Source organism: Balearica regulorum, chromosome 29 (assembly GCF_011004875.1).
Source record: "Balearica regulorum gibbericeps isolate bBalReg1 chromosome 29, bBalReg1.pri, whole genome shotgun sequence".
NCBI lineage: Eukaryota > Metazoa > Chordata > Aves > Gruiformes > Gruidae > Balearica > Balearica regulorum.
The window spans coordinates 2,237,759-2,260,126 of record NC_046212.1 but is presented as its reverse complement, the minus strand read 5'-3'; the positions used below and the strand labels follow the sequence as shown (position 1 = coordinate 2,260,126).

The window sequence follows — 22,368 nt, the reverse complement described above, 5'->3', positions numbered from 1 at the left end:
TCTGGGCCCACCCTGCCACCCAGCCCAGGCCCGCCATGGAGGGGGGGGCTGCCCCCCCCCATCTCCTCCCGCACCCCTTGGCCATACCCCATCGTGGGGGTCCGTTCCCCCGCGGTGGGGTGGGGGGGACGCGTTCGGGGCCGGTGGTGGGGGGCCGAAGCCCCCCGACCATAGAGCTGCGCCATCCGGCAGCCGGCGGGCGCTGAGGGCGGCCATGCGGGGAGGCCCTTCCGCTCGCGGCCTCCCCGCTCCCGCTTCGGCCCACCCGCCGCTCCCCACCGCAGCCCCCCGGCCCCCCACGGGCCCCCCGGCCAGGCCGGCCGCAGCGGTGAGTCAAGGCCGGGGACACCCCCCCCCCCCCCAAAAAAAGGAGGGTGGACAAGCCCCCCCTTCCCCCCTCCCCCTTTTTCCCCTTCCCGGTGCCCCCCGAGATGGCGGCGACGCTCGGGGCAGAGTCGGGGGGAGCGTAGCCCCCCCCCCCAGCTTGGGGGGGTATCCATGAGAGGAATGGGGGGCATGGTGGGGGGTGTTGGGATGGGGAGGGGGATGCTTCAAGCCCCAACCCACAGCCTTGGTGCCCCCCCCCCCAAGATCAGGAGAGGAAACTGAGGCACGGAGGGGGTCAGGTCCCCCCCTTGGGGTGGGGTGGGGCCCCCCCTTGGGGTGCAGCCGGGACCCCCCCTCGGGGTGCTCCCACATCACCCCATCTCTCTGCTTGCTCCCCCCCACCCCGGGCAGGGCCCCCCCGTCTGAGCGTGCCAGGACAGCGGTGATGGACACGGAGGGGGACCCACCCCCCCGGGACCCCCAGGACACCGAGCTGCCGGAGGAGACCTCCGCAGGTGAGCCCCCCGAGAACGGCACCCGGCCACGGCGAGGGGCTCGGCCACGGCGTCCCCACGCGGGGTGTCCCCGTGGCATTGTGGGGAATGGGGTGGGGAGTCCTTTTTGGGGGTGCCCTGTGCCCTGACCCAGAGATGTGGGGGTCCCCCAGTCCTTGTGGGTGGGGGGGACCCTGATCCTGGAGGGTGTGGGTGTCCCATTCCCATGTGTGGGGTACCCTGATTCCAGGGTATGGGGGTGCCCCAGGGATGTGGGGATGTCCTGCTCCCATGGCACGGGGGTACCCCAATCCCACAGCATGGGGGTACCCCAGTCCTGGGGTGCAGGGATGTCCCATTCCCATGGCCCGGGGTACCCCAATGCTGGGGTAGGGGGGTGCCCCGATCCCTGAGCAGGGGGATGCCCTGATCCCACAAGGTCCTGGGGTGCCGGTGCCCAGGTCCTGTGGCCTGGGGTACCCCAATGCCAGGATATTGGGGTGCCCCGACCCCACAGCATGGGGATGTCCTGATTGCACAGCGTGGGGATACCCCGATCTGGGGGTTTGGCAAGATCCCATTTCTATGGCACAATTCCAATCCCGGGGTACAGGGGTACCCCCATTCCTGCGGCATTGAGATACCCCAATCCCGGGGATGTCCCTGCTGTGCAGCATGGGGACGCCCCAATTTGGGGGTGCAGGGATGCCCCATTGCTGTGGCACAGGGCCAGTCTGATCCTGGGGTGCAGAGATGTCCCGATCCCACAGCATGGAGATGCTCCAATCTCGGGGTGCAGGGATACCCCACTCCCATGCCCTGGGGACACCCCGATCCCAAGGTGCAGGGGGTGCCCTGCTCCTGCACCACAGGGTTTCCCTGTACCCCAACTCCAGCTGCGGTTTGCAGAGGGAATTTGGGCTCGGGGTCCCCCTCAGTGGTGCCATCCGCACCCCTGTCCCTGCCCAGGGACACGCTGTCCCCTGCTCCTCCTCCTGCACCCCGAGTCCGGACACTTTGTCCCCGGGGTGGGGATACGCAGCGGGGGCTGAGCCGGGAGTTAAACCCAGGCTCGGGAGCGGCCCGGGGGTGTCACTGCTGTCCCCAAACCGGAGAGGGGACGGGGAAGGTGACAAAGGGCTGGAGAGGGGGCAGAGGCACGGGGAAGGCACAGAGGGGACGCAGCCCTGGACTTGCCCCCCCGTCCTCGGTGCCACCCGTCCCCGCGCCGTCCCGCCGGTGCCCAGCTCTCCTCTCCCCGCAGCCCACCCCAGCCCACCAGCCTCCGGCAGCGAGCCGCCCGGCCGCCCGGCCAGGCCACGCCGGAAAGCACCGACACGTCGACCGGCCAAAACTCCGGGACGCCCGGGTGGCCTGGGACCGCTGAAAGAGCTGCTGGGGCTGCGGGGGGGCCGCCTGCGCCCCACCATCTGCAGCGAGTGCGGGAAGGGTTTCAGCCGCAGCTCGGACCTGGCGCGTCACCAGATCACCCACACCGGGGAGAAGCCCTACACCTGCGGCGCCTGTGGTAAAGGCTTCAGCCAAAACTCCAATCTGGTCACCCACCAACGGATCCACACCGGCGAAAAGCCCTACGCCTGCGGCGCTTGCGGCAAACGTTTCAGCGAGAGTTCGGCCCTCATCCAGCATCAGCGGACCCACACCGGCGAGAAACCCTACAGCTGCGGCGAGTGCGGGAAACGCTTCAGCGTCAGCTCCAACCTCATCCGCCACCGCCGTACCCACACCGACGAGAAGCCCTACATCTGCGGGGAGTGCGGGGACGGCTTTCGCCATAAGTCCCAGCTCCGTCGGCATCAGAAGCTTCACGCCGCGTGACGGGGACTGGAACGCCGGGATGGGGATGGGGATGTCGGGATGGGGATGACTTTCAGGGCGCATCCTTCACCAAGGGGGACCGACATCGTCCCGGCGAAGGCTGGGGACTGCGGTGGCCGGGAACGGAGCTGGATGCTCCCACGGTGGAGCCGGGGTTCGGCGTCTGCACCCCGAGTACCCCAAAGGGCAGGGAGGGTGGGGGTGCGGGGTGCAGGGTTGGGGCGCGTGGGTCTGCCAACGAGCTCAATAAAAGGTCTCTGAGCAGCGGCGCTTGCCGAGCATCATCCCGCCGCGCGGTTTCGGGGACACCCCCGGTGGCGTCACCCCCAGGGTGGCCATGACGGTGGTGGCACGAGCCCGGTCACGCTGACGCCATGATGGAAAGGTTTTTCCCGTTTTCCCTGGGAAGACTTCCCTGGGGCTGGAGTGGAGCCGGGTGCCGCGGTACTGGGTGCCCTGGGGGGGGCCGGGGACGGCTCCCACGCCGGCTGCTGCCACGCGCCTGCACGCGCCACCCAACCTCCCCGAGGCAGGGAGGGGGACGGGGACCCATCGCTCCCCACCCTGGCACCCCCAAACCCTCCCGGGGGCTGCAGGGGCTCAGTGGGATGCGGGGTGGGGGAGGTGCCTTCAGCACCCCCAAAACCCGACGCCTGGGGCTGGGGCTGAGCTGGGCGCGATTCCGCTAACGAAGGCGCTGGCCTCGTTGCATAATTTCCAACCATTTTTTTTGCCGGAGGGGGGGGAAACGCGCAGGGTTGGAGCCGGAGCCGTTACACAAAGCGGGAAGGGGGGGGGTTTGGGGGGGTCCGGCTGCTTGTTTTCCCTCCAGTCCTCCCCCCAAAAAACCCAGCCTCGTGAACACCCCCCCCCCCAAAATCCTCCTGCCTGGGTACGTTTTCCAAGTGAAGCAGGAAAAAAAAAAAAAAAACCGACCAACAAAACCCCCGAATCCATGATTTCCCCATCACCAGAGGGATCAAGCCCCCCCCTCCCCAGCCCCCCTGGCCCCATCTCTCGGCTGTAGGATTTGGGGGTGTCGTTGCTGGGGACCCCCATTTCCAAGGTTTTGCCCTCATTTTTGTTCGCCGAGCGGAAAAAAGCATCCGGCTCGCGGCGAGGCGGCAGCAGGGCCGGGGGAATGGGATGACGCTGGGACCTTCCTGTTCCCGGCCTCCCCCGAACGCCAACCTCGCGCCCGGGGGGCCAGCTCCAGCCCTTGCACCCCCAAATCCCTCACCAGGGACCCCCCCCCCCCCCAAAACCCTTTGCCATCCCCTTCCCAGACCCCATCGCGCCGCCCCATCCTTCGGCCTGGGAGAGGTGAGTCGGAGGCCGGCGGTGCCGGGGTTGGGGGGGGGGACACACATGGATGAGCCGCTGCCCTTGGGATTGGGGGGGGGGGGGCGGCAGGAGAGGGGGGACCCCCCCCTCAAAAAAAATGGGGCACCCACCCATCTTGGGTTGGGGCTGGGGGAGTCGCTGGGGGGGGGGCCGGAGAGCGGCGGTGGATGGCGGGGGGGTCCCGGCGCTTTGGCTTTTCTTTGTGCCTTGTGGCCCCGGTCCCGCAACCTCCCCGCCCCGAAAATAAATGTTGGGGGGGGGAAACTGAGGCAGGGAGAGGGGCTGGGGGGGGGCGCGAAGGCGGGGGGGCTGGGGGCCGCATCGGCCTTGCAGTGCCCGTGCCCCCCTCCCCCCGGTGATGCTCTGAGACCCCTTCCCCCCCCAGACACGGGGAGGGGGGGCTCAGCTCGGCCCCCCCCAGCCCCGTCTGCCCCCCGACATGGGGCAGAATGTGTGGGAAGCGGCTCCGGCCCCTCTTTCTCATGCCCCCCCCCCCCCAATTCGGGGGGGCCCAATTTAGGGTCAAAGGACGTGTTGGGGGGCTTGGGGGGATTACCGTGCCGTGCCTCAGTTTCCCCCGCTGCAGGGCCTGGGGCTGGAAAATCGGCTTTTTCAGCCCATTTGGATCCCAAAGGGCCCCCCCAAAAACCCCGAGCGGTGGCGGGCAGAGCTGGGGCTCTTGGGGGGGGGGGGAGGTATCTGTGGGAGAGGACCTGGCGCTCCCCAACACCCTGGGGGGGGCATTTTGGGGGGATGTGCCCCTTTGGGGTGCACCAGTCATTTTGGGGGAGCACGAGCACTTTTGGGTGCACTGTGCTCCATGGCAGGAGGGTGCAGGTGGTTTTGGGGTGCACTGGGCACCGGTGGGGCAGCCAGGGAGGGGGACAGTGGGCAACTTTGGGGTGCACTGGGCATGCTGGGTGGGGGTTGCAGGCATTTTTGGGGTGCACCAAGCTTCCTGGAGGGGTGTGGGCACCTTCGGGTGCAGTGGGCACCTCCAGGACACCCCAAGGGGGGACTGTGGGTGCTTTTTGGGGTGCACAGGGCACCCTGGGGGGGAAGGAGGCAACTTCGGGGTTCACTGAGTATCTTTGGGGTGGTGCAGGCACTGCTGGGGGACCCCGGGATGGGGTACTGGCACTTTTGGGGTGCAGTGGGCAACCGGGGGGGGGATGCAGGCATTTTTGGGGTGCACTGGGCACTGCAGGAGGGGGTACAGGCACACTGGGGGTGCACTGGGCATCTTTGGGGAGAGGGGCAGGTTCTTTTGGGGTGCACCGAGCATCTTTGGGGAGGTACAGGCACTAACGGGGCACCCAGAGAGGGGGGTACAGGCACTTTTGGGGTGCAGTGGGCAACCTGGGGGGGGGATGAAGACAATTTTGGGGTGCACCAGGCGCCCCAGGAGCAGGGGTACAGGCACTTTTGGGGTGCAGCAGGAACCCTGGGCGGGGATTCGGGCACTTCTGGGGTGCATAAGGCCCCCCCCGGGAGGGGGGTACAGGCACTTTTGGGGTGCAGTGGGCATCCTGGGAGGGGTACAGACACCTTTGGGGTGCACCGGGCACCCTGGGCGGGGGGCGCAGGCAGCTTTGGGGGGCTCCGGTCAGCCCGGGAGGGGGGAAGAGCCACTTTTAGGGTGCAGCGGACATCTTAGGGGGGGGGGCTGAAGGCAATTTGGGGGGGGCTCGGGCCCCCTGGGGACGCACGGCGGGGGTCTCTGCGGCCCCGCTCCCCCCCCCCCGCTCCCCCCCGCGCCGGGGGCCGGGCCCACGCGGAGCCGCCGCCCCCTCGGGCCGGGCGGGCGGCGGAAGCGGCGGAGGCGCCGCCGCGCCGGGGCCGGTGAGCGCGGAGTAGGGGCGGGGGGGGGGGGGGGGGCCGGGGCTGCCCCGCCCGCTCCCGGGGATGCTCGGGGGTCCCTGCGCACCCCCCCCCCCCCCACGCCGGGTCGTGTGTGTCGTCCCGGCCCCGTCCCGCCCCCCCCAAGATGGCCCCGGCCGCAGCCCGGCCCCGGGACCCCCCCGCCGTGCCCCCCCCCCCTCCCCCGGCCGGATCCATCCCCCGCCCCCCCGGGGCTGCAGGACCCCCCCGGGCTCGGCCGGGAGCAGAGCGGGGAGGGCACCCCGGGGGGGGGGGGGGGGCGGATGCACAGGGGCTGGGGGGGGTTTGCAGCCCCCCAGGCCTGGGGGGGGGGGGGGGGGGGGGGGGCAGATCCACGGGGTTGGGGAGAGGTGCCCCCCCCCCCCCCAGCTGCAGGGCTGTGACCGCCCGTGTCCGTGTGCCCCCCCCCCCCCCAAAAGATCTCACAGGGTCAAGTCCGGAGCAGCAGCGAGACCCCCGGGAGCCCAGGTAAATGGGGGGGGGGGGCAGCGATTGGGGGGGGCACGAAGGGATTTGGGGTCATACAGGGGGATCTGGGGGGTACGAGGGGATTTGGGGAGCACAAAGCGACCTGCCCCCCCCCAGCAGCTCCTGTAGATCCCCCGGGCTCCGGTGCAGCCGTGAGCGGGAAGGAACCGGCTGTGGCACAAGAGGAGAGGAGATTCCGGGCGGGAGGAATTGGGGAGGGGTTTGGGGAGCTGGGGGGAGGGGAAGGTCTCGGGGTGGGGGGTCCCCGTGCCAGGCGGGGGAGCTGAGGGGTCCCCCTGCCCTGCAGGACAGTGGGGTCGGCCGGCTGCCCCCATGGAGCAGGAGGAGCCCTGCGTGGTGGAGCTGCACGACTCGGACGAGGGGGACATGGTCCGGAGGGTCTACATCGGTGAGGAGGGGGCGACGGTGGGCTGGGAAGGGGGGACCCCATCCCTGGGCGGGGGTCCCTGTCCCCTGGGGGGTGCCAGACCCCTCCCCAGCATCTCTGGGCCCCCCCCCAACAGCTGACGACGGCATCGTGAGCGACTGCGAGGACGAGGTCCTGCCCCACGAGATCATCCAGACCGTCATCCCCCACAGCCCCCTGGCCCCCAAACCCAAGAAACGAGGGGGGCAGCCCAGCTCCGGTGCCGCGACATCGGCGGGGGGCTACGGCGAGGAAGAGGAGGGGGAAGGCGTAGGGGGAAGGCACCGGGGCGGCCGTCAGCGTCCCTTTATCTGCAACGAGTGCGGGAAGAGCTTCAGCCACTGGTCGAAGCTGCTGCGGCATCAGCGGACTCACACCGGGGAACGGCCCAGCACCTGCGGGGAGTGCGGCAAGAGCTTCAGCCAGAACTCGCACCTGGTTCAGCACCGTCGGACACACACCGGGGAGAAACCGTATCGCTGCGGGGACTGCGGCAAGAGTTTCAGCTGGAGCTCCAACCTCATCCAACACCAACGCATCCACACCGGGGAGAAGCCCTACACCTGCGGGCAGTGCGGGAAGAGTTTTACCCAGAGCAAGAACCTCATCAAACACCAACGCACCCACTCCGGCGCTCGGCCGCATCGCTGCGGGCAGTGCGGTCGCGGTTTCGCCCAAAGCACCAATTTGCTGAAACATCAGCGGGTTCACGCTGCCCGCGGTCAACCCTCGCCCTGCCCGGAGTGCGGGCAGAGCTGCCGCGACGGGGCAGAGCTGGAGCGACACCGGGCGCAGGCTCACGGCCACGAGCCCTACATCTGCGTGGAGTGCGGGGAGAGCTTCGCCAAGAGCGCCACGCTCAACCGCCACAAGCGCGTGCACAAGCCCCTCTTTGTCCGCTGAGGTGCGAGGAGAGGAGGGGGACGACGACAACACACGACATAGGGACTGCGGGCAGGGGGGGGGACGAGGTGACGCTGCACCAGGGGACGCACGGACTCGGCTGCGGGTGGGGGGACGAGGTGACACCAAGCCACAGCGGACACCGTTGTGTTTTGTGTGGCCCCCAAGGGACACGGGCTGGACCTCGGTGACCCCCCCCCCCCCGCCCCATAGGGGTTGGAGCCTATAGATGTATATAGCACAGGGGGGGAGGGAGGGAGGGAGGGGGGACACGCGTAGGGGGAGTGGAGCGTGGCTGGACGGGGACTCGGCCGGGAATAAAGTTCTTCTGTGTGGGGAATGTGGATTCATTTGTCTCGGGGGGGTAAAAAACCCCGCGGGGGTGTTGGCGGGGGCAGAGAGGCTGGAGATGGAGGGAGCAGGGGGATTCCTGGGAGCGGGGGGATTCCTGGGATAAAGCTGCCCCCAATCGCGTGGCCACGGACCCAGCAGAGCCCCCCCCATCCCCCAAGAGCACCCCACTTCAAGAAGTCTCTTCTTTATTCCGCGCTGCGGCAGCGAGGTGCTGCCTACAAAAAGGGGGGGCTGGTGCTGCCGGGCACCGCGGGGGGCCAAGAATTGTCAGAGAACCGAGAGGAGGAGAGCCGGGATGGCGTGGGGGGGCTGCGCTACGCCCCATGGCTCCATCCGGCCTCTGCTCCCGTCCCGGTGGCGATGGCGAGGAGGGCGGCCCACGAGGCCGAAGGCTACGCCTTGGTGGTCGCACCCTGCGCGGCTCCCAGGTTCGTGAGCTGCTGGATCTTCTGGCTCATCATTTCCACCACGGCTGCAGAGAGAGAAGGGGGCTGGGGAGTGAGTGGGGAGCTGCTGGGGGGGGCCCCCCAAAAGCAGGGAAGGAGCTGGGCGCTTACCCTGCTTCATGGCGTGTTTCTCCTGCAGCGCTGGCTGGATTTTCTCCATCTGCTTGGTCAGAAAGTCGATTTTTCGCTTGAAAAAGTCTCGGGCGTCGTCTGCTGTCTAAGAGAAAGGAGACAAAGCGGGGAAGAGCGGGTTCTATGGCACAAACACGGGGTGCAGTTCCCCAGAGAAGGTGCGGAGCCGCCCCTCAAACGTGCCCCTCACCTTCTCCACATAGTAGCCGGTTCCGACGTCGATCAGGACGCGCTCGACGTCCAAGAGCTTCCCGGGGACGTACATCTGGGAAGGGGTGTCAGGGAAAGCGGGGAACCAGGAGGGTTACGCGCCAGGGACAGAACTCGGCTGTACCAGGTACCGGCACCACCACGTGACGCTGGCGGTGCCGGTTTGGCACAAAGAACCCCGAGAGGAGCGAACTTGGGGAGCAGGAAAGGATACAGAGCTGGTGAGTGGCACCAGCAGGTCCTTCCCTGTGAAAAAAACAAGTGGAGGGGGGTGAGGGGAGCCCATGGGGCTGCACCTCAACATCTGGGCAGGGTGTTGTAACATCTGGAGTCTCCAGCAGCCCCCTGTGCCCCCCCGCAGCCTCCCTGGGGGGCGCAAGGTGCCCGAGCCTGGCCTGAAAGAACTGAATGGGAGCTCTGGGTGGTCTGCTCAGAGCAGGGCTTGGTACGTGTCCCCCCGGGGAGGGAGGAGTGATTCTGGGGAGCAGCCAGGGCCAGCAAGGAGGGTACTGGCCTCGGGGGGCTTGACATGGCCCCCCCAGGATGGGGGGGATCCCCCTCACCTTCATTGCTCTTGTTGAGCACGTTGAGGCAATCCTTGGCTTCCACGTACTTGGTCTGCACCACCTTGAGCTGGGCGATGGAGGACGAGAGGAACTCCACCTCCTGGCCGGGGGCAGGGCCCGTCAGCGGGGAGGGGGCTGGGGACAGCCCCGGGAGCGAGGAGGGGGGGCCCGCAGCCCCACACCCAGCACCCAGGGGTGTCCCCAAGCCACCATCACATGGTGACACAGGGCTGGGGCACCTCACCCGCTCAGCTCCAGCCTCCTCTCCCTCCCAGTTCGCTCCCTGGTGTTCCCCAGGTTCCAGTCTGGCCCAGTGCCTCCCCCCCAGTCCCTCCACAGCCCAAGTCTGGCCCAGTACATCCCCTCCCATCCCTGTCAGGCCCCACACATCATCCCCACAGCCCAGCCCGGTCTCCCACAGCCGCGGGCGGGCAGCCCCTGCCCCGGGCATCCCCCCCCCCCCCCCCGGCCCGGCCCCACCTGGTCGAGCTGCCCCTTGAGCAGCTCCAGCTGCGGCAGCGTCAGCTCCCCCACGTTCACCGTCTGCGCCATCTTGGCCGGCCGCGCCGCTCTGGCACCGCCCGCGCCTCTCGCTGCTCCGCCGAACTGCGCCCCCTGGCGGCCGGCGGAGCTCGGGGGGGGGGGGGGGCAGCAGCCTCCAAAAATCGGGGGGCAGCTCTGCCGCAGGGCCCCAATAAGCACCCCCCCCCCCTCCCCCCCGGGGAAAAGGGTTTCTCCCCAAGGAAGGGGCGTCCAAGGTGCCCCCCGATGGGCACAAGCTAAAGCCATGAGGGCAGAGCCTCCCCTTCCCAGGACTCCTGGGGTCCCCCCAAACCCCAAAACCCAAGGGATGGGGGGGGGGGGGGGGCAGCAGCAAAGGCTGGGGGCTCTGCGTCACCTCCAGCAGCAGAACAGGAGGGCAGGAGCCTCGGGGACCTTCCCCTGGGGGGGTCCAGCCATAGGGAGAGAGGACAACGGGGGGGCAGGAGCCATGAAAGTGGGGGGCAGGTCTAAAGGCAGCAGCTTTATTGTCGCAGGACCCACAAATAAAAACAGTTTTGTTAAAATAAACTCAAGAAGTCACAAACACAGCCATCACTGCAGGCAGACCGGCAGCCCGTAGACGACGGGGGCCGCCCCGATGAGGTACTTGAGTTTGGGGGCTTGGCGCGCCTGGGCAACGTAGGAGAGGAGCGGGGCGCCCGAGCCCCCCCTCAGCCAGCCCTGCAGCAGTGCCTGGGCGTAGCGGTCGATGTCCCGGTCCGTCACATCCCACAGGTTCCCCAGGACGAAGGGGCTGGAAGGAAGGAGGGCGTTAAATCCGCTCCCACCCCAAAAACCCCCAGCCCCACGGCTGTGAAGCTTCCCCCCACCTCAAAAAGACAAGACCCCCCCATAACTCACCAGCCAGCCATGATGTACTTGAGGACGATGCCGGAGCCCTCCAGGCTGCCACGGACGGCGAGCGCGGCACTGCTGCAGCCGAAGAGCAAGGCGACGGCACGGCAATTCAGGCGGGAGATGGTCTGGCCATCCAGCAAACGGGCGCCCGCTCCGTGCCCCGCGTAGCTGGGAAGAAGACCCCCGCCCCGGGTGAGCTCCGGCTGCCCTCATGTCCCCCGATCCCCCCCCCAGGTGTCCCCAAGCAGCCCCGGTGACACTCACATGTAGAGGTCGTGCTCCAGGAGGGCTGCCTGCATCTGCTGCGGGCTGGGGACGGTTCCCGTCACCCCCCTCCAGCCGGGTTCGCTGCAAGAGAGTGGTGAGAAGGGGTGTGGGGGGGCACAGACCAGGCCCCCCCAACCCCGCAGATGCCGCCTGAGATCTCCACCCACCTCTCAAACCAGCCCCGAAATCGTTCCTCGGTGCCCAGGAGGTTGCTGTGGGGGTTGAGGACGTAGAAGGTGCTGCTGGGGTTCACGCCACGGCTCAGCACGGACCCTGCCCGCTGCTGGGGGGGGAAGAGACGAGTGGGTCCCAGCGCAAGGTTCTCCAAACCCCAGGTCTCCCCCATCCACTCACCTCCTGTCCCAGGGAGTAGCTGAGCAGGAAGCGCAGGGAAGGGAGCCTGGTTACGGGCACAGCCTTCAGGCACGCCATGCTCTCCCAGGGCAGCTTCTGCAGGTGCTGCGAGGAAGAGGAGAAAGAGGAGGAAGGTGTGAGCAGGAGGGGCAGCGAAACCAGGTGGAGGTGAAGCAGGAGCAGGGGTCTCACCTTATCCAGAACCAGGACAAGGGAGCCGCCGGTCTGCTTGGCGCAGGCTTTCCACTTCTCCACCGCTTCCTGCAAGAGGAGCTGAGCCTTGCGGGGCTGCGCGGGGCAGAGGCCGAAGGCCAGGGCTTGCACATCATGGTGGGTCAGGAGGGGAGCGGCGTTCAGCACCACCTGCGGGGAGAAGGAAGGGGTGAGCGTCGGCAAAGCAGGGGGCTCAGCACCCCGAAATCCTGCCCCAGCCCGGGCACCTTGAGCAGGGTGGGATCCGAGTCCTTCCAGCCGCACTGGCGGAGCTGCGGGTGCAAGTCGGCAGCTTCCTCTGCCAGAGCGGGCTCGGGGCCGGTGGGGATCAGGGCCCCCCTCCAGCAGCCCAGCACCTGCGTCTCCAGGGTCTCAATGAGGCTCTGCAAGAGGTCAGAGAGTCACTGAGGGGGGTCCGGACCCCCCAACCCTCTCCAAAATGTGCCCCGCATGAGGGTACAGGGTGGTTTTCCCTCACCTTCATCCTGCGGTCCAGCTCGGAGCGGCGCAGCCACCAGTTTTGTTTGTCTGTACAACCGTTTGCTTCCTTCTGCTCTTTCTGGATGGCATCGAAGTCGCTCAGCACCGAGCGCAGCGGGGCCTGGAGGAGGAAGGGAGCTGTGATCCGAGCCCCGAACACGGCTGGGCTGCCCCCTCTCCTGTCCCTGCCCTCACCTTATCGAGCGCGGTGGGGATGCGGATGTTCACAGGAGCGGTGTCCTTCTCCAATCGCGTCAGAAGCAGCGTGTCCCCCACGGAGCCAGGCTGGATGTTGGCAAGGGTCAACACACACACAGTCACCCCTAAAAAAAATTAAATAAATCACACCTAGACCTTAAGGACAGCCCCAAGGGCACCACCCGTCTTTCAGCACCCTCCTGGGCGATGAGCTGTCCCGGTCTCTGTGCTCACACCAAGCTCTTACCGCTGGGGATCTGCTGCAGCTGCGTCCGGAAGCCATCCTGCTCCCCAGACCCCAGCCCTGCGGAGCTGAACACGAAGAGTCTCTGGAGCTCGGTGAGGTGGTGGCAGCGTTGGGCAGCGCTCCCCTCCTGCAAGGAGAGCCCACGGAGCTGCTCGGCCACGTCACCTGCCGACTTCTTCTCTTTGCTGCGGAGAGGAAGGTTGTCAAGGGGGGATAATCACCCCAAAACGAGCTTGGCTGGGACTCTGGTGGTGCTGGGTGAGCCCCTTTCTTCTCTGTGATGCTCCAGGGAGGAAAGGAGGGAAAACCGAGGGACTCACTGAATCTTTCTGTGGATGACGCTGAGCAGCTGATGGCGAGTAGTGACGGAGACCGACTCGGAGAGCAGGTACGCAGTGGAGAGGGGGTCCTGGTTCCCCATGGCCAGAGCCAGGAGCTGGCAGAGCTGGCTGTAGAGCGCGCCGGGAGGGCAGTGGCTGATGCAGTTGAAAGCATCTTTCAGGAGCTCAAGGACCGTGTCCAGTGAGGAAACATCTGGAAGGGACAAAGCAGCAAAACCCCCCGGGGCAGGATCAGCCACGAGCCCTCGGGCAACGCTCCAAGTGAGGGGAGGTGGAGCAGGGAGCGGAGGGGACAGACGTGGTGTCCCCAGCACGGCCATGGGCTCCCAGTGCTTTCAGTGGTGAGGGACGGCTGCGTGCGGTGTGACCAGGAAGGTTGAGGAGAAAGAGATAAGACTTATGGAGCCGTGCTCTGTCCTCCCCGAGAGAGACACAGGGACAGCCACCAGACAAAACCCAGGATCGGGGGGATCCTGCATCCTCCTCCAGGCAGGCTGAAGGCACCAGCTTAAAGGAAAGATGTGAACGGAGGCAAGTCTGCGCTCGGGGCGGCAGGGGAACCCCCTCCTCGCCCTCCCACGTGCCCCTGTACAACAGGTCCGAGGCTCTGGGTGACGCAGATGACGGTCTGTCTACGCCAGAGGCGTCACCAAGGGCAGAAAGGCACACACCCCGTACCGCGGCCACCTCCACGAGGATGAAAGGTGGGTTATGGTTGTAAGCGGCTCCCGAGGGGAACACAAGTTATTTTTTCCTCTCTCCAGTTGCAGGCAGCGACACTGGGAGAGAGATGGAGCCGGTCCATCAATACATGGCTCTGTGGCTGCTGCCACCGCCACAATTTTGGGTTTTTTGACAAAAGGTGCTAGGAGCAGCCCCTCCTCCTCCTCAGCTGTTTTGCCCTCTGCCCAATACAGCGGTTTTCACCCGTTTTAAATATGTTTTTGCAGAGGTGCCACCGATTACACCAACTGGCTCAGCTTTAGCTTTCCTCCCCCCAGAGCCCCCCAGCACCAAAACCTCCCCACCCACACCGTGCCGGGCGCTCACCACCAGCTGCTGGCAGGGCAGAGGAGAGGGTCCGCTCTGGGTGCAGGGGGTCCCTGCTGCCCGGCCATTGCGCTGCCAGGACATCCTCGCCGACCTCGTGCTCGCTGCCTGCGCCCTCCTGCCTGCGCCCAGGCAGCCATCTCCTGCCTGCAGGGAGGGACAGAGGCGCCTGGTCCCCAGGACTGGCGGCAGCAGTGGGGACAGCCCCACACAACCGCTTAGGGATGAAGACAAGACACCCCCCCCCCTCAAATTCCTGGGGTAGCCCAGCTCACCTAGAGCTCCCTCCTCTTCCTCAGACACCCGCAAGACCTCGAAGCTGATCTCAAGCTCTTCCTCCACCTTCTCTTCCTCAATAGCCCTCAGAAGCTCCCGATCCTCCTCCGCTCTCTTGCCAGGAGCCCTGCGGGTCACCCGTTCTCTCTTCTCCTCCACAGCCCCGGCTCGGCGGGGACCTGGCCGCCCTCTCCGGGGTCGGGCACTGCTGCTCTGGCCGCTGCCCCCCAGTGAGTTCGCCTGGGACCTTGTGGATTTGGGGGGCTGAACTTTCCGGGCACAGGATGTCTTGCGGGTGGTAGCTGCGGTGGTCAGCCCCGCTTCGGGATCCTCCGTGTCGCTGTCATCGCTGAATGTCACCTAAAGGGGAGGGACAGGGGGGCGTTGGGGCTGGTGTCAGGCACGCTGGGCTGCCCCTCACCTCCGTCCCCGCTCACCTTTAGGCGAGACTTAACTTTCCCCAAGACTTTGGGTGCTCGCAGGAGCCGGGATTTGCCGTCCGGCGGGGAGGGTTCGCTGAAGATGGTGAAGGGAGTCCTGGGGCCGGGGGCTGCACGCCCCTTGGCGGGGGGACAGGCCTTCTGGTGCGGGGTGCAGGGCACTGTCACCGGTCGGATGATGATGGGGGGCACCTCGCTGTCCGAGTCACCCAGAGAAAAGACATCGTCGGCGTTCGGCACAGCCGGGGGTTTTGCTCTCTGGCTCTTCTTCGCTCTGGGCTTGGGCACGGCAGGGGCCACGACCGTCTTGGGTTTGTGCCTTTGGGGTTGAACCTTGTTTGTTTTGAGGGTCCGAGGCACAGCCACCACTTCGGGCTCCGACGGAGGCAATGTGGGCAGCTGCAAGGTCCAAGAGCCAGCAAAGACGCCATCCACGGAGTTGTTGTGCTTGGAAGCCAGGCGACAAATGGTGGCCGTGGCTTTGGTGAGCAGCAGGTTGGCCCTGGAGATCTCCAGGCTGGGCAGGTGGGGTCTGCATGACGCCAGGAAGGTTAACCCAGTCTCCAGCTCCTCCTGCAGCTCCTCTGCTAGCCGGGGGCTGGCCAGGCTCTCAAGGGCCAATGTGGTGTAGCCGGTGGCCACCAGATCATCCAGCAGCTCCAGCACAGGCAGATCCCGGTCGACGGAGCCGCCCCACAGCTTGTCTCGCAGCACGGCGGCAAAGCGGGTGGCCACGGCAGCGCAGCGTGGCAGCGTGGTGTGGATCAGACCCAGCCCCTCGGCCGTGCTGCCTGCTGCCAGCTCGCCCTGGGCGCAGGAGAGGAGCCAGCGCAGGCAGAGAGCAGAGAGAGCCAGGTCGGAGCAGAGACAGCACGGGCAGGCTGCCGGGTGGGTGACGAAGGCCAGTCTCTTCCTCCTCTTGGGCTTCAGCTCCGGTGAGGCTGTGAGAGCATCCGCCTTCTCCGGCCCGCTCACCGTGGCCACAAACTCCAGCGCGGGTCCCTTCAGGAAATCCTCCTCTTCCCTGGGGGGCTCAGAGATGGGTTCCCGTGGCTTCTTGCCCTCAAGTTTGCCCTTCTTGGGCAGGATCTTCGTCTGCCCTTTCTGCTGCTTCCTGGCTTTAAACTCTGCAGGTGGAGGGAAGGGTTATTTCAAAAGCAGGCACAAGAGGGGTCATCCCTGGCACTGCCTGGGCTTGGCGTTCACCTCACCCGCTCCGCTGTCCTCCACCGAGCCCGGGGAGGAGACTCACCGGTGTCAGACTCCAGGAGGAAGAGAGCCTTCTGCAGGTCGAAGTGGCTCAGCTCCAGTTCGTTCTGCTGCAGCTCCAGCTGTGCCTTAAGCACCAGGAAGGAGGTACACCTTGCGGGGGAAGAAACAGCCCTCAGAGCCCCCCCATAACAGCCATCGCTCCATCCCCAGGGCCACGCGGGAGGGAGGGAGGCAGGCAGGCAGCGAGGAACAAAGCTCACATCTGACCTGGCAAGCTGAATTCCTGGGACAAAACACCCCAGAGCAGCTGCTTGCTCCAGACCAAACCCTCTCACCGGTGGCCAGTCCCCACCAAGGGACACCAAAGTCCCCTGTGGCTGCAGGGCAGCTCACCCCCTAACCAGGCTGCGTTCCCCCCTTCCTCCACCGTCAACTCACCACCGGATGGCTTGTAGTTTCACGGCCAGCTTGACGGCCTCCAAGCAGAAGGCTTTGGCTTTACAAACCACCTCCAACCTGCTGAGGAGAGCTACGAGCTGCTCCGAGCACGCCAACATGTCGGCCAGCACTTGCCACTTCAGCAGCAGGTTGTCCCCTGTGAGGGAGGACAGGAAGGTGACCGGAGCTGTTCCTCCTGGAGAGGCAGGCGAGGAAACCCGACTCTTTCCGGAGCAGTTGGGTTTTGGTTCACACAAACAACCGGCTCACCGTAATCTACAAATTGGACATCGGATGCCGTTGTCTGACAGCCCAGCATGTCGCTGCCCATCAGGAGGAGGATGATGCTGCGGAAAAGCTTCTGGGCTTCAGCGAGAGCCGTCTCAGGCGTTTTCCACCCTGTGTGAGGGCAGTCGTGGGTATCAGCACCAACCAACACCCTCTCCAGTCCCAGTACAGAGCAACTCCCCCAGATTCCTTCTCCTCGCCCCAAATGAGGCTGGTTTGGAGAAACCCAGAGGTGAAACATTTGGACAGAGCTTTGTCCATGACCTGTCAGCCCAGTGCTCACCGGGAGGGTTTTAAACATCCCCCCAGACACTCACCTTGCACAAAGATCCGCTGCCGGAGCTCCAGTGAGAGGCGGGCAGGGGGGAGGCTCAGGTAGAAGGCCACCAGCTGAAGGACGTGGGCTCGCAGCAGGTACCAAACCTTTGTGATTTTTTGCAGAGCTGGGTTTTGGAGCACCTCCAGCAACAGAGCGAGACCCTCTTCAATCTGCAGAAGGAGAAAAAAAGAGTCACCATTTGTCATCCAGGGTGCCTCCATGCCCAAGGTCCCTAGTGAGAGGCACTGAGATAACCAGGCAGAGCCGCTGCAGTCTCCTCTTGCCCTCTGACACCACTTTTGAAGCAGAGAAGGGGTTTTTTTTTAGGAGCCTTACCCGGTGGTTGATGCAGCACATCTGGCTGCGGAGCAGGAGGCAGGTTTGCTGCAGCAGCAGGTAGGAATCATCGCTGCTGTCGGCTTTCTGCAGGCAGGACTCTGTCTCCTCCAGGAAAAGCTGGAAACCAACACACCAGCATGAGAGGCTGAGGCCTCGGGGATCGGCCGAGATCATCCCACGGCCCCTTCCCTCCCTGCCAGACTCACCTGGGCGTAGCTGGGACACTCCAGCTGGAAGAGCAGCTTGGTGACCTGGCACAGGGCGCCGGCCATGCCCAGGCTGTCCCCGAGCGTGCCGCACAGGGCTCTGACCAGGAGGTAGCTCTCCATGGCTTGCAGGGGCTGGGGGCAGGAAAACCCCCCCGGTTACACTCAGAGACCACCTCAGAGGGATTCTGCGTGCCTGGGGAGGCTGCCGTCCCGCCAGCCACGTTACCTTGGCCATCAGCTTGTAGAGAACTGCCAGGAGGTGAAGGGAGGCTACAGTCTGCTCGAGGCTGCGCACGGCCGGGACGCCTGGCGTCGCCAGGAGCTGCTTCCACAAGGCAAAGGCGTCGTCGAGGTTTTTGGACAGAGCTGAGGGCACACCACAGGTCTGAGACACCCTGATCCTGAAACCAGGCGCTGCCACAGAGCTTCACCAAGGGTCCAAACCCGCCAGCGTCCTCACCAGTGTCTGTTGCCAGGTTGAAGGAGATGCCGTCAAACAGGAACCGGTCCTCCAGCAGCCTGCCTTCGTAGTTGAGGTCATTGGGCTCAAAGTCATCCAGGTTCTTCAGCCCCTGAGCTTTGGTTCTCTGGTCTCTCTCTATGCTCTGCAGCAGGGGAGGGGGAAAGGCAGCGTCGACACACATTAAGAGACACCACGGGGTTTTCCAGCGGGGTCTGGGTGGCTTTTGGTGGTCCCAGTGCAGAGTGTTGCCAGCAAGGCTGAGGAGGGCACGGAGCCTCACGGCATTTCCAGACGGGGACCTGTTTCAGCATCCCACAGCTTCCCCCCTCTGCCACCCCACCCACCTTCTCCAGCTTGGACTCCAGGGTGCAGATGTAGAGCCAGAGCAGAGCCTGCGCCTGGCTGTCGAGGAGCTGGTCCCGGTTCTGGGCGCTCCTGGGTACCAACTCCAACAGCCGTAAGGCTTCGCAGACCGAGTCCAGGGAGGAGCTGCCGGAGAACGGGATTAGAAACAGCCTTCCGCCCCCCAAAACCCCTGGAGTGTTTTAAAGGGAGGGACAGATACACCGAAGGACCCCAACCAGAGCAAACTGCCAGAGCAATAACACTCCAGATCCTTAAAACTCCCCCTGAGAGCCCTCAAATGCTCCTCGGGGAGTTTCAAGGACACAGGGAGCGATCCCGGCACGCCGGCGTGCACTCACCAGTCTGTCTGCTGGGCATAGCTGTGGTAGCACAAGACCTGGGCCAGCTCCGTCAAGCAGATGGCTCGCTCGTGCAGGCGGCCGCTCTCCTCCGAGCAGATTTCCAGCAGATCGCAGAGGACGTTGTAACGTTCCTGCCCCGTGTCAGCTCGGACAGTCTTGTAGGCCTTCAACTCCGCAAAGAGGACAGTGATGAAGGTCTCTGTGTCCAGGCTGTGCCCCTCCAAGCCATCCTTCAGGGTTCTGGGGGAAAGAAGAGCTGCAGGGGGGCTCTGCACAGAGCACAGCGGAGCCAGGCACATCTCGCAGGGAGAAATCATCATTTTACCATCTTGGGAACCGCAGCTCCCAAGATATCCACCCCCCCCACACCGGGCAGCCTGCCAGGTCTTACCGTAACCGTAACTCCTCAGCCCCCTGTTTTGCAGCATCCGTTTTGACTCTGACCCAGAGGGAGACTGGCTCTGCCAGCAGCTCCCCGATACGGCCCCGCAGCGCTGCCAACCACTGCACCACGCACGCCAGGGCTCTCTCCAGCTGCCCCAGCTTGCGGTAGCTTTCTACCTGCAGCCTGAAGCATTTGTGCAGCTGTGGGGAGAGCACAGAGAACCGGCTTCAACGCCCCATGGGAGCAAACTCCCTGCTTCCCATGTCCCATACCACAACCCCATTCCTGGCCAGGGCAAGGGGAAGACCTCAGAGCAGGGAACTGGGGTTGTTCCAGGAGAAAAAGCTGGTCCTATCCTCTCCTTTTCTCACCTGGCACCAGGATCAGACTGTTTGGTTCAGCCCTGTTTCTGCCAGAAGCCCCAGACAAGCACTTACCCTCTCCGGGGGAATCTCTGGACACGCGTAGGCATCTGCTGTCTGCAGCCTCTTGCAGAGGAGCTTGCAGACGGAGCTGGCCTCCTCGTGAAGGTTCTGGTTGTAGAAGATGTAAGCCAGCTTGAATGTGCATGACACTGCAGCAAGCGAAACCCAAATATTAAAGACATGATGGAGAGAGAACGACCCCTCTTCTCCCTCAGCCAGCCAGGGACTGTCACCCCTCAGCCCTGGTGACAGCAAACAGAGCTGAGGAGCCAGGTTCGGTGCCACCCCAGTGCCGCTGCAGCACTGACCGGTGATGTCGAGGTACTTGGCTCGCTCGCTCTCAGGGAGCCCCTCCAACGCCTCCAGCATCCACGCCACGCTCCTCTCACAGCCCATCGTCAGCCGCTTCAGACCTGGCCAGCCCGGCAATGGCTGCGAGGAGAGGGAGACGGTGGCTTGCAAGAGGCCACCGGGGACTAATAGCCCAGGGGCAGCTTGAGCAGCCCCTTCTAACTCCACCAACATGCCACCTCCAAAGGCAGAAGCCACCCAGGGTCTCACCACACCCTCAGTGCTGGGGACCATCCCCTCCATCAGTACCTGGGAGCACTGGAAGGCCTCATAGGTCACACTGGCAAAGAGCTGGAAGTTGCGGTAAAGCAGCTGCTTCACCATGAGCTTCTGTTTGACACCGTCAGGAGGAATCTGCAAAGGAGAAAAGTGGCATTTGTGGGGCCTGGGCAGCACCGGGCACTCCTGCTCAGGATAGGGACACCAGAGAGGAACACTCCGCTGAGCGATTAAGGGGAGCATCGAGCCTGAAGCAGGGTTACAAACAGGGGCTCTGATCAACCATGTTATGTGATCGCCCCACTCCCAGCCCCAGCCTTACCCTCTCCAGCAGCCGGCGAAGGACGCGGCAGTGCCCCTTGGTGAAGGCACAAAGGCTGAGCGCGTCCTCCCGGCCGAAGGACTGCTGCTTGCTCCTCTTCGCATACTCGCCAAGGAAGGAGACGATGAACTGGCAGGTCTCAGCCAGCACCCTGAGAAACGGCTCCGAGGCTTCCGCCACTGCGTCAAGAGCCGCCGCAGCCTGGGATAAGGGTGGCCCCGCCGAGCCACTGCTCTCGGCCAGCACCCGGCTCAGCTGAACCCCGGCCTCCAGGAGAGACAAGGGGTCACTAAAAGATTTTGCAGAGCTGGCCGTGACCCCCAGGAAGCCCCTCGCGTCCTTTATCGCCGCCTCAGCTTTCCTGTGCTGGCCACTCTTGCAGAGATGCCGGCACTGCTCCTGGGTGAGCTCGAAGAAGCAGAGGGATTGCTGGAGGGTGGGCGGCTCCGTCGCCTCCTTTCGCAGAGCTGCAAGCAAACAGTCCCCAAGCTGTTGGCTGAGGAAAGTTGAGGGCTGTGTCCACTGGGCTTCATACAAGGCGGCAGCGGCAGCTGCCTGCTGTGCCGTCTGGGAGGTGAAGAAGGGGGGCTGCAGCGGCAGCAAGGCCGTCCCGTCCTCCTCCAGCAGCAGGAGGAAGCGCAGGGCTCGCAGACGGACTGAGAGGACGGCTCTACCCTCCTCCTGGGGCTGGTCAGGCTCGGCCAGGGCGTCCGCTCCTCTCCAGAGCACGCTGAAGCTGCTGTAGGCGACGGCCGTGAAGTCCTTGGAGGGCACCTGGCTGGGGCGGTAGGTCAGAAGCCGGGCACGGAGGAGATCGGCCACCCTCCAGCAGGCATGGCCGTTCCCCCGGCCAGCCGTGTTCCTCAGCAGGTGGTAGAGGATCTTCTCCAGGTAGAGGGGAGCAGGCTGTGGCACGGCGGTTAGGTAGCCCTGGCACGCCGCCTCGGCCACAGCCACCAGGCTGGCAGCGTGTGCCGGGGAGCCCCCAGGTTCGGCCATCCGCTCGACACAAATCCGCAGGACTCGGTCGCAGACCTGGCTTCTCCGCAGCCGGGAGGCCTGGCTGGCGTCGGAGGCATCTCCCTGGCTGCAGGAGAGGCATTCCTGGGGGGATAAGGGGTGTCAGACCCCAGCACCCAGCCCAGGGCTCTCAGGGGGAGGGATCCCCCCCCAGCCAGCAGCAGAGCCCCCTGGTCCCCGGCTCACCCACAGTTCGGTGAGCTGCTCATCCATGCCCTCCCCGCTGTCCATCCGGGTGGCAAAATCAGCTCCTTTGAGGTGCTTCATACCTGACACCAGGCTGGGGACTCGGGCGGGCTGGGGTGGGCAGGGGAACGTGTGGGACCCCCACAGCCCTCTCCGTGCTCACAGCCCCCCCAGTGCTTGCAGACAACTCCCAGCCCCACTTGCCAGCCCCCCCAGTGCTCACCCCTCCCACCATTCTCCACCCCCCCTCTCCAGTCCTCCCAGGACCCCCAGCCCCACTCCCCGGCTCCCATAGGACTCACAGCCCCCCCCAGCCCCACTCCCCGGCCCCCACAGTGCCCCCAGCCCCACTCCCCGGCCCCCACAGTGCCCCCAGCCCCACTCCCCGGCCCCCACAGTGCCCTCAGCCCCCCCCAGCCCCACTGCCCGGCCCCCACAGTGCCCTCAGCCCCCCCAGCCCCACTGCCCGGCCCCCCACAGTGCCCTCAGCCCCCCCCAGCCCCACTCCCCGGCTCCCATAGGACTCACAGTCCCCCCCAGCCCCACTCCCCGGCCCCCACAGTGCCCTCAACGCCCCCCCCAGTCCCCCCGCCCGGCCCCTACAAGGCCCTCAGCCCCCCCAGCCCCACTCCCCGGCCCCCGCAGTGCCCCCCCAGCCCCCCCAGCCCTACTGCCCGGCCCCCCCAGCCCCCCCCCCACTCACACCGCTCCGCTGCCCCCTGGGTGCAGGCACCGCCGCGCGCCCCGTTCAAATATCCTCCGCAGCCAATCAGCGCGCGGCTCCACCGGGCGGTCAGCGCGGGGCACGCCGGGAGTTGTAGTCCTCG

The 22,368-nt window shown here is 65.8% G+C and overlaps 3 protein-coding genes across 5 annotated transcripts; 1 reads left to right on the top strand and 2 right to left on the bottom strand.

Moving 5' to 3' along the window:
- Positions 1-207: 207 nt before the first annotated feature.
- Positions 208-7,742, top strand: LOC142598622 (uncharacterized). 2 transcript variants are annotated; one of them, XM_075737647.1, is made up of 5 exons: positions 208-332; positions 739-842; positions 2,086-2,654; positions 6,594-6,599; positions 7,081-7,742. In XM_075737647.1, the coding sequence occupies exons 2-5, from the start codon at positions 773-775 to the stop codon at positions 7,681-7,683; spliced, it is 1,248 nt and encodes a 415-aa protein (XP_075593762.1). In that variant the 5' UTR covers positions 208-332; positions 739-772; the 3' UTR covers positions 7,684-7,742. The 2 variants fall into 2 exon arrangements, with proteins under 2 accessions (XP_075593762.1, XP_075593761.1); XM_075737646.1 differs by lacking the exons at positions 208-332; positions 739-842; positions 2,086-2,654; positions 6,594-6,599 and adding exons at positions 3,694-3,983; positions 6,305-6,353; positions 6,661-6,762 and having other exon boundaries at positions 6,878-7,742.
- Positions 7,743-8,205: 463 nt separating this feature from the next.
- PFDN5 (prefoldin subunit 5) lies at positions 8,206-9,979 on the bottom strand. The gene is made up of 6 exons (XM_075737648.1): positions 9,872-9,979; positions 9,389-9,491; positions 9,040-9,071; positions 8,806-8,880; positions 8,595-8,700; positions 8,206-8,509 (listed from the first exon to the last, which is right to left on the bottom strand). The coding sequence occupies exons 1-6, from the start codon at positions 9,941-9,943 to the stop codon at positions 8,430-8,432; spliced, it is 468 nt and encodes a 155-aa protein (XP_075593763.1). The 5' UTR covers positions 9,944-9,979; the 3' UTR covers positions 8,206-8,429.
- A 412-nt stretch (positions 9,980-10,391) lies between these two features.
- On the bottom strand, positions 10,392-22,368 carry ESPL1 (extra spindle pole bodies like 1, separase). Of its 2 annotated transcripts, none has more exons than XM_075737659.1 (31): positions 22,245-22,368; positions 21,542-21,652; positions 20,336-21,439; positions 20,044-20,148; positions 19,752-19,875; positions 19,456-19,592; positions 19,025-19,218; positions 18,631-18,873; positions 18,271-18,415; positions 17,924-18,068; positions 17,690-17,829; positions 17,461-17,595; positions 17,252-17,371; positions 16,914-17,085; positions 16,579-16,707; positions 16,309-16,465; positions 15,911-16,020; positions 14,656-15,785; positions 14,218-14,578; positions 13,943-14,089; positions 12,872-13,085; positions 12,552-12,736; positions 12,302-12,429; positions 12,105-12,227; positions 11,854-12,009; positions 11,606-11,776; positions 11,414-11,518; positions 11,227-11,342; positions 11,057-11,140; positions 10,796-10,960; positions 10,392-10,688 (listed from the first exon to the last, which is right to left on the bottom strand). In XM_075737659.1, the coding sequence occupies exons 2-31, from the start codon at positions 21,620-21,622 to the stop codon at positions 10,487-10,489; spliced, it is 6,528 nt and encodes a 2,175-aa protein (XP_075593774.1). In that variant the 5' UTR covers positions 21,623-21,652; positions 22,245-22,368; the 3' UTR covers positions 10,392-10,486. The 2 variants fall into 2 exon arrangements, with proteins under 2 accessions (XP_075593774.1, XP_075593775.1); XM_075737660.1 differs by having other exon boundaries at positions 10,796-10,867.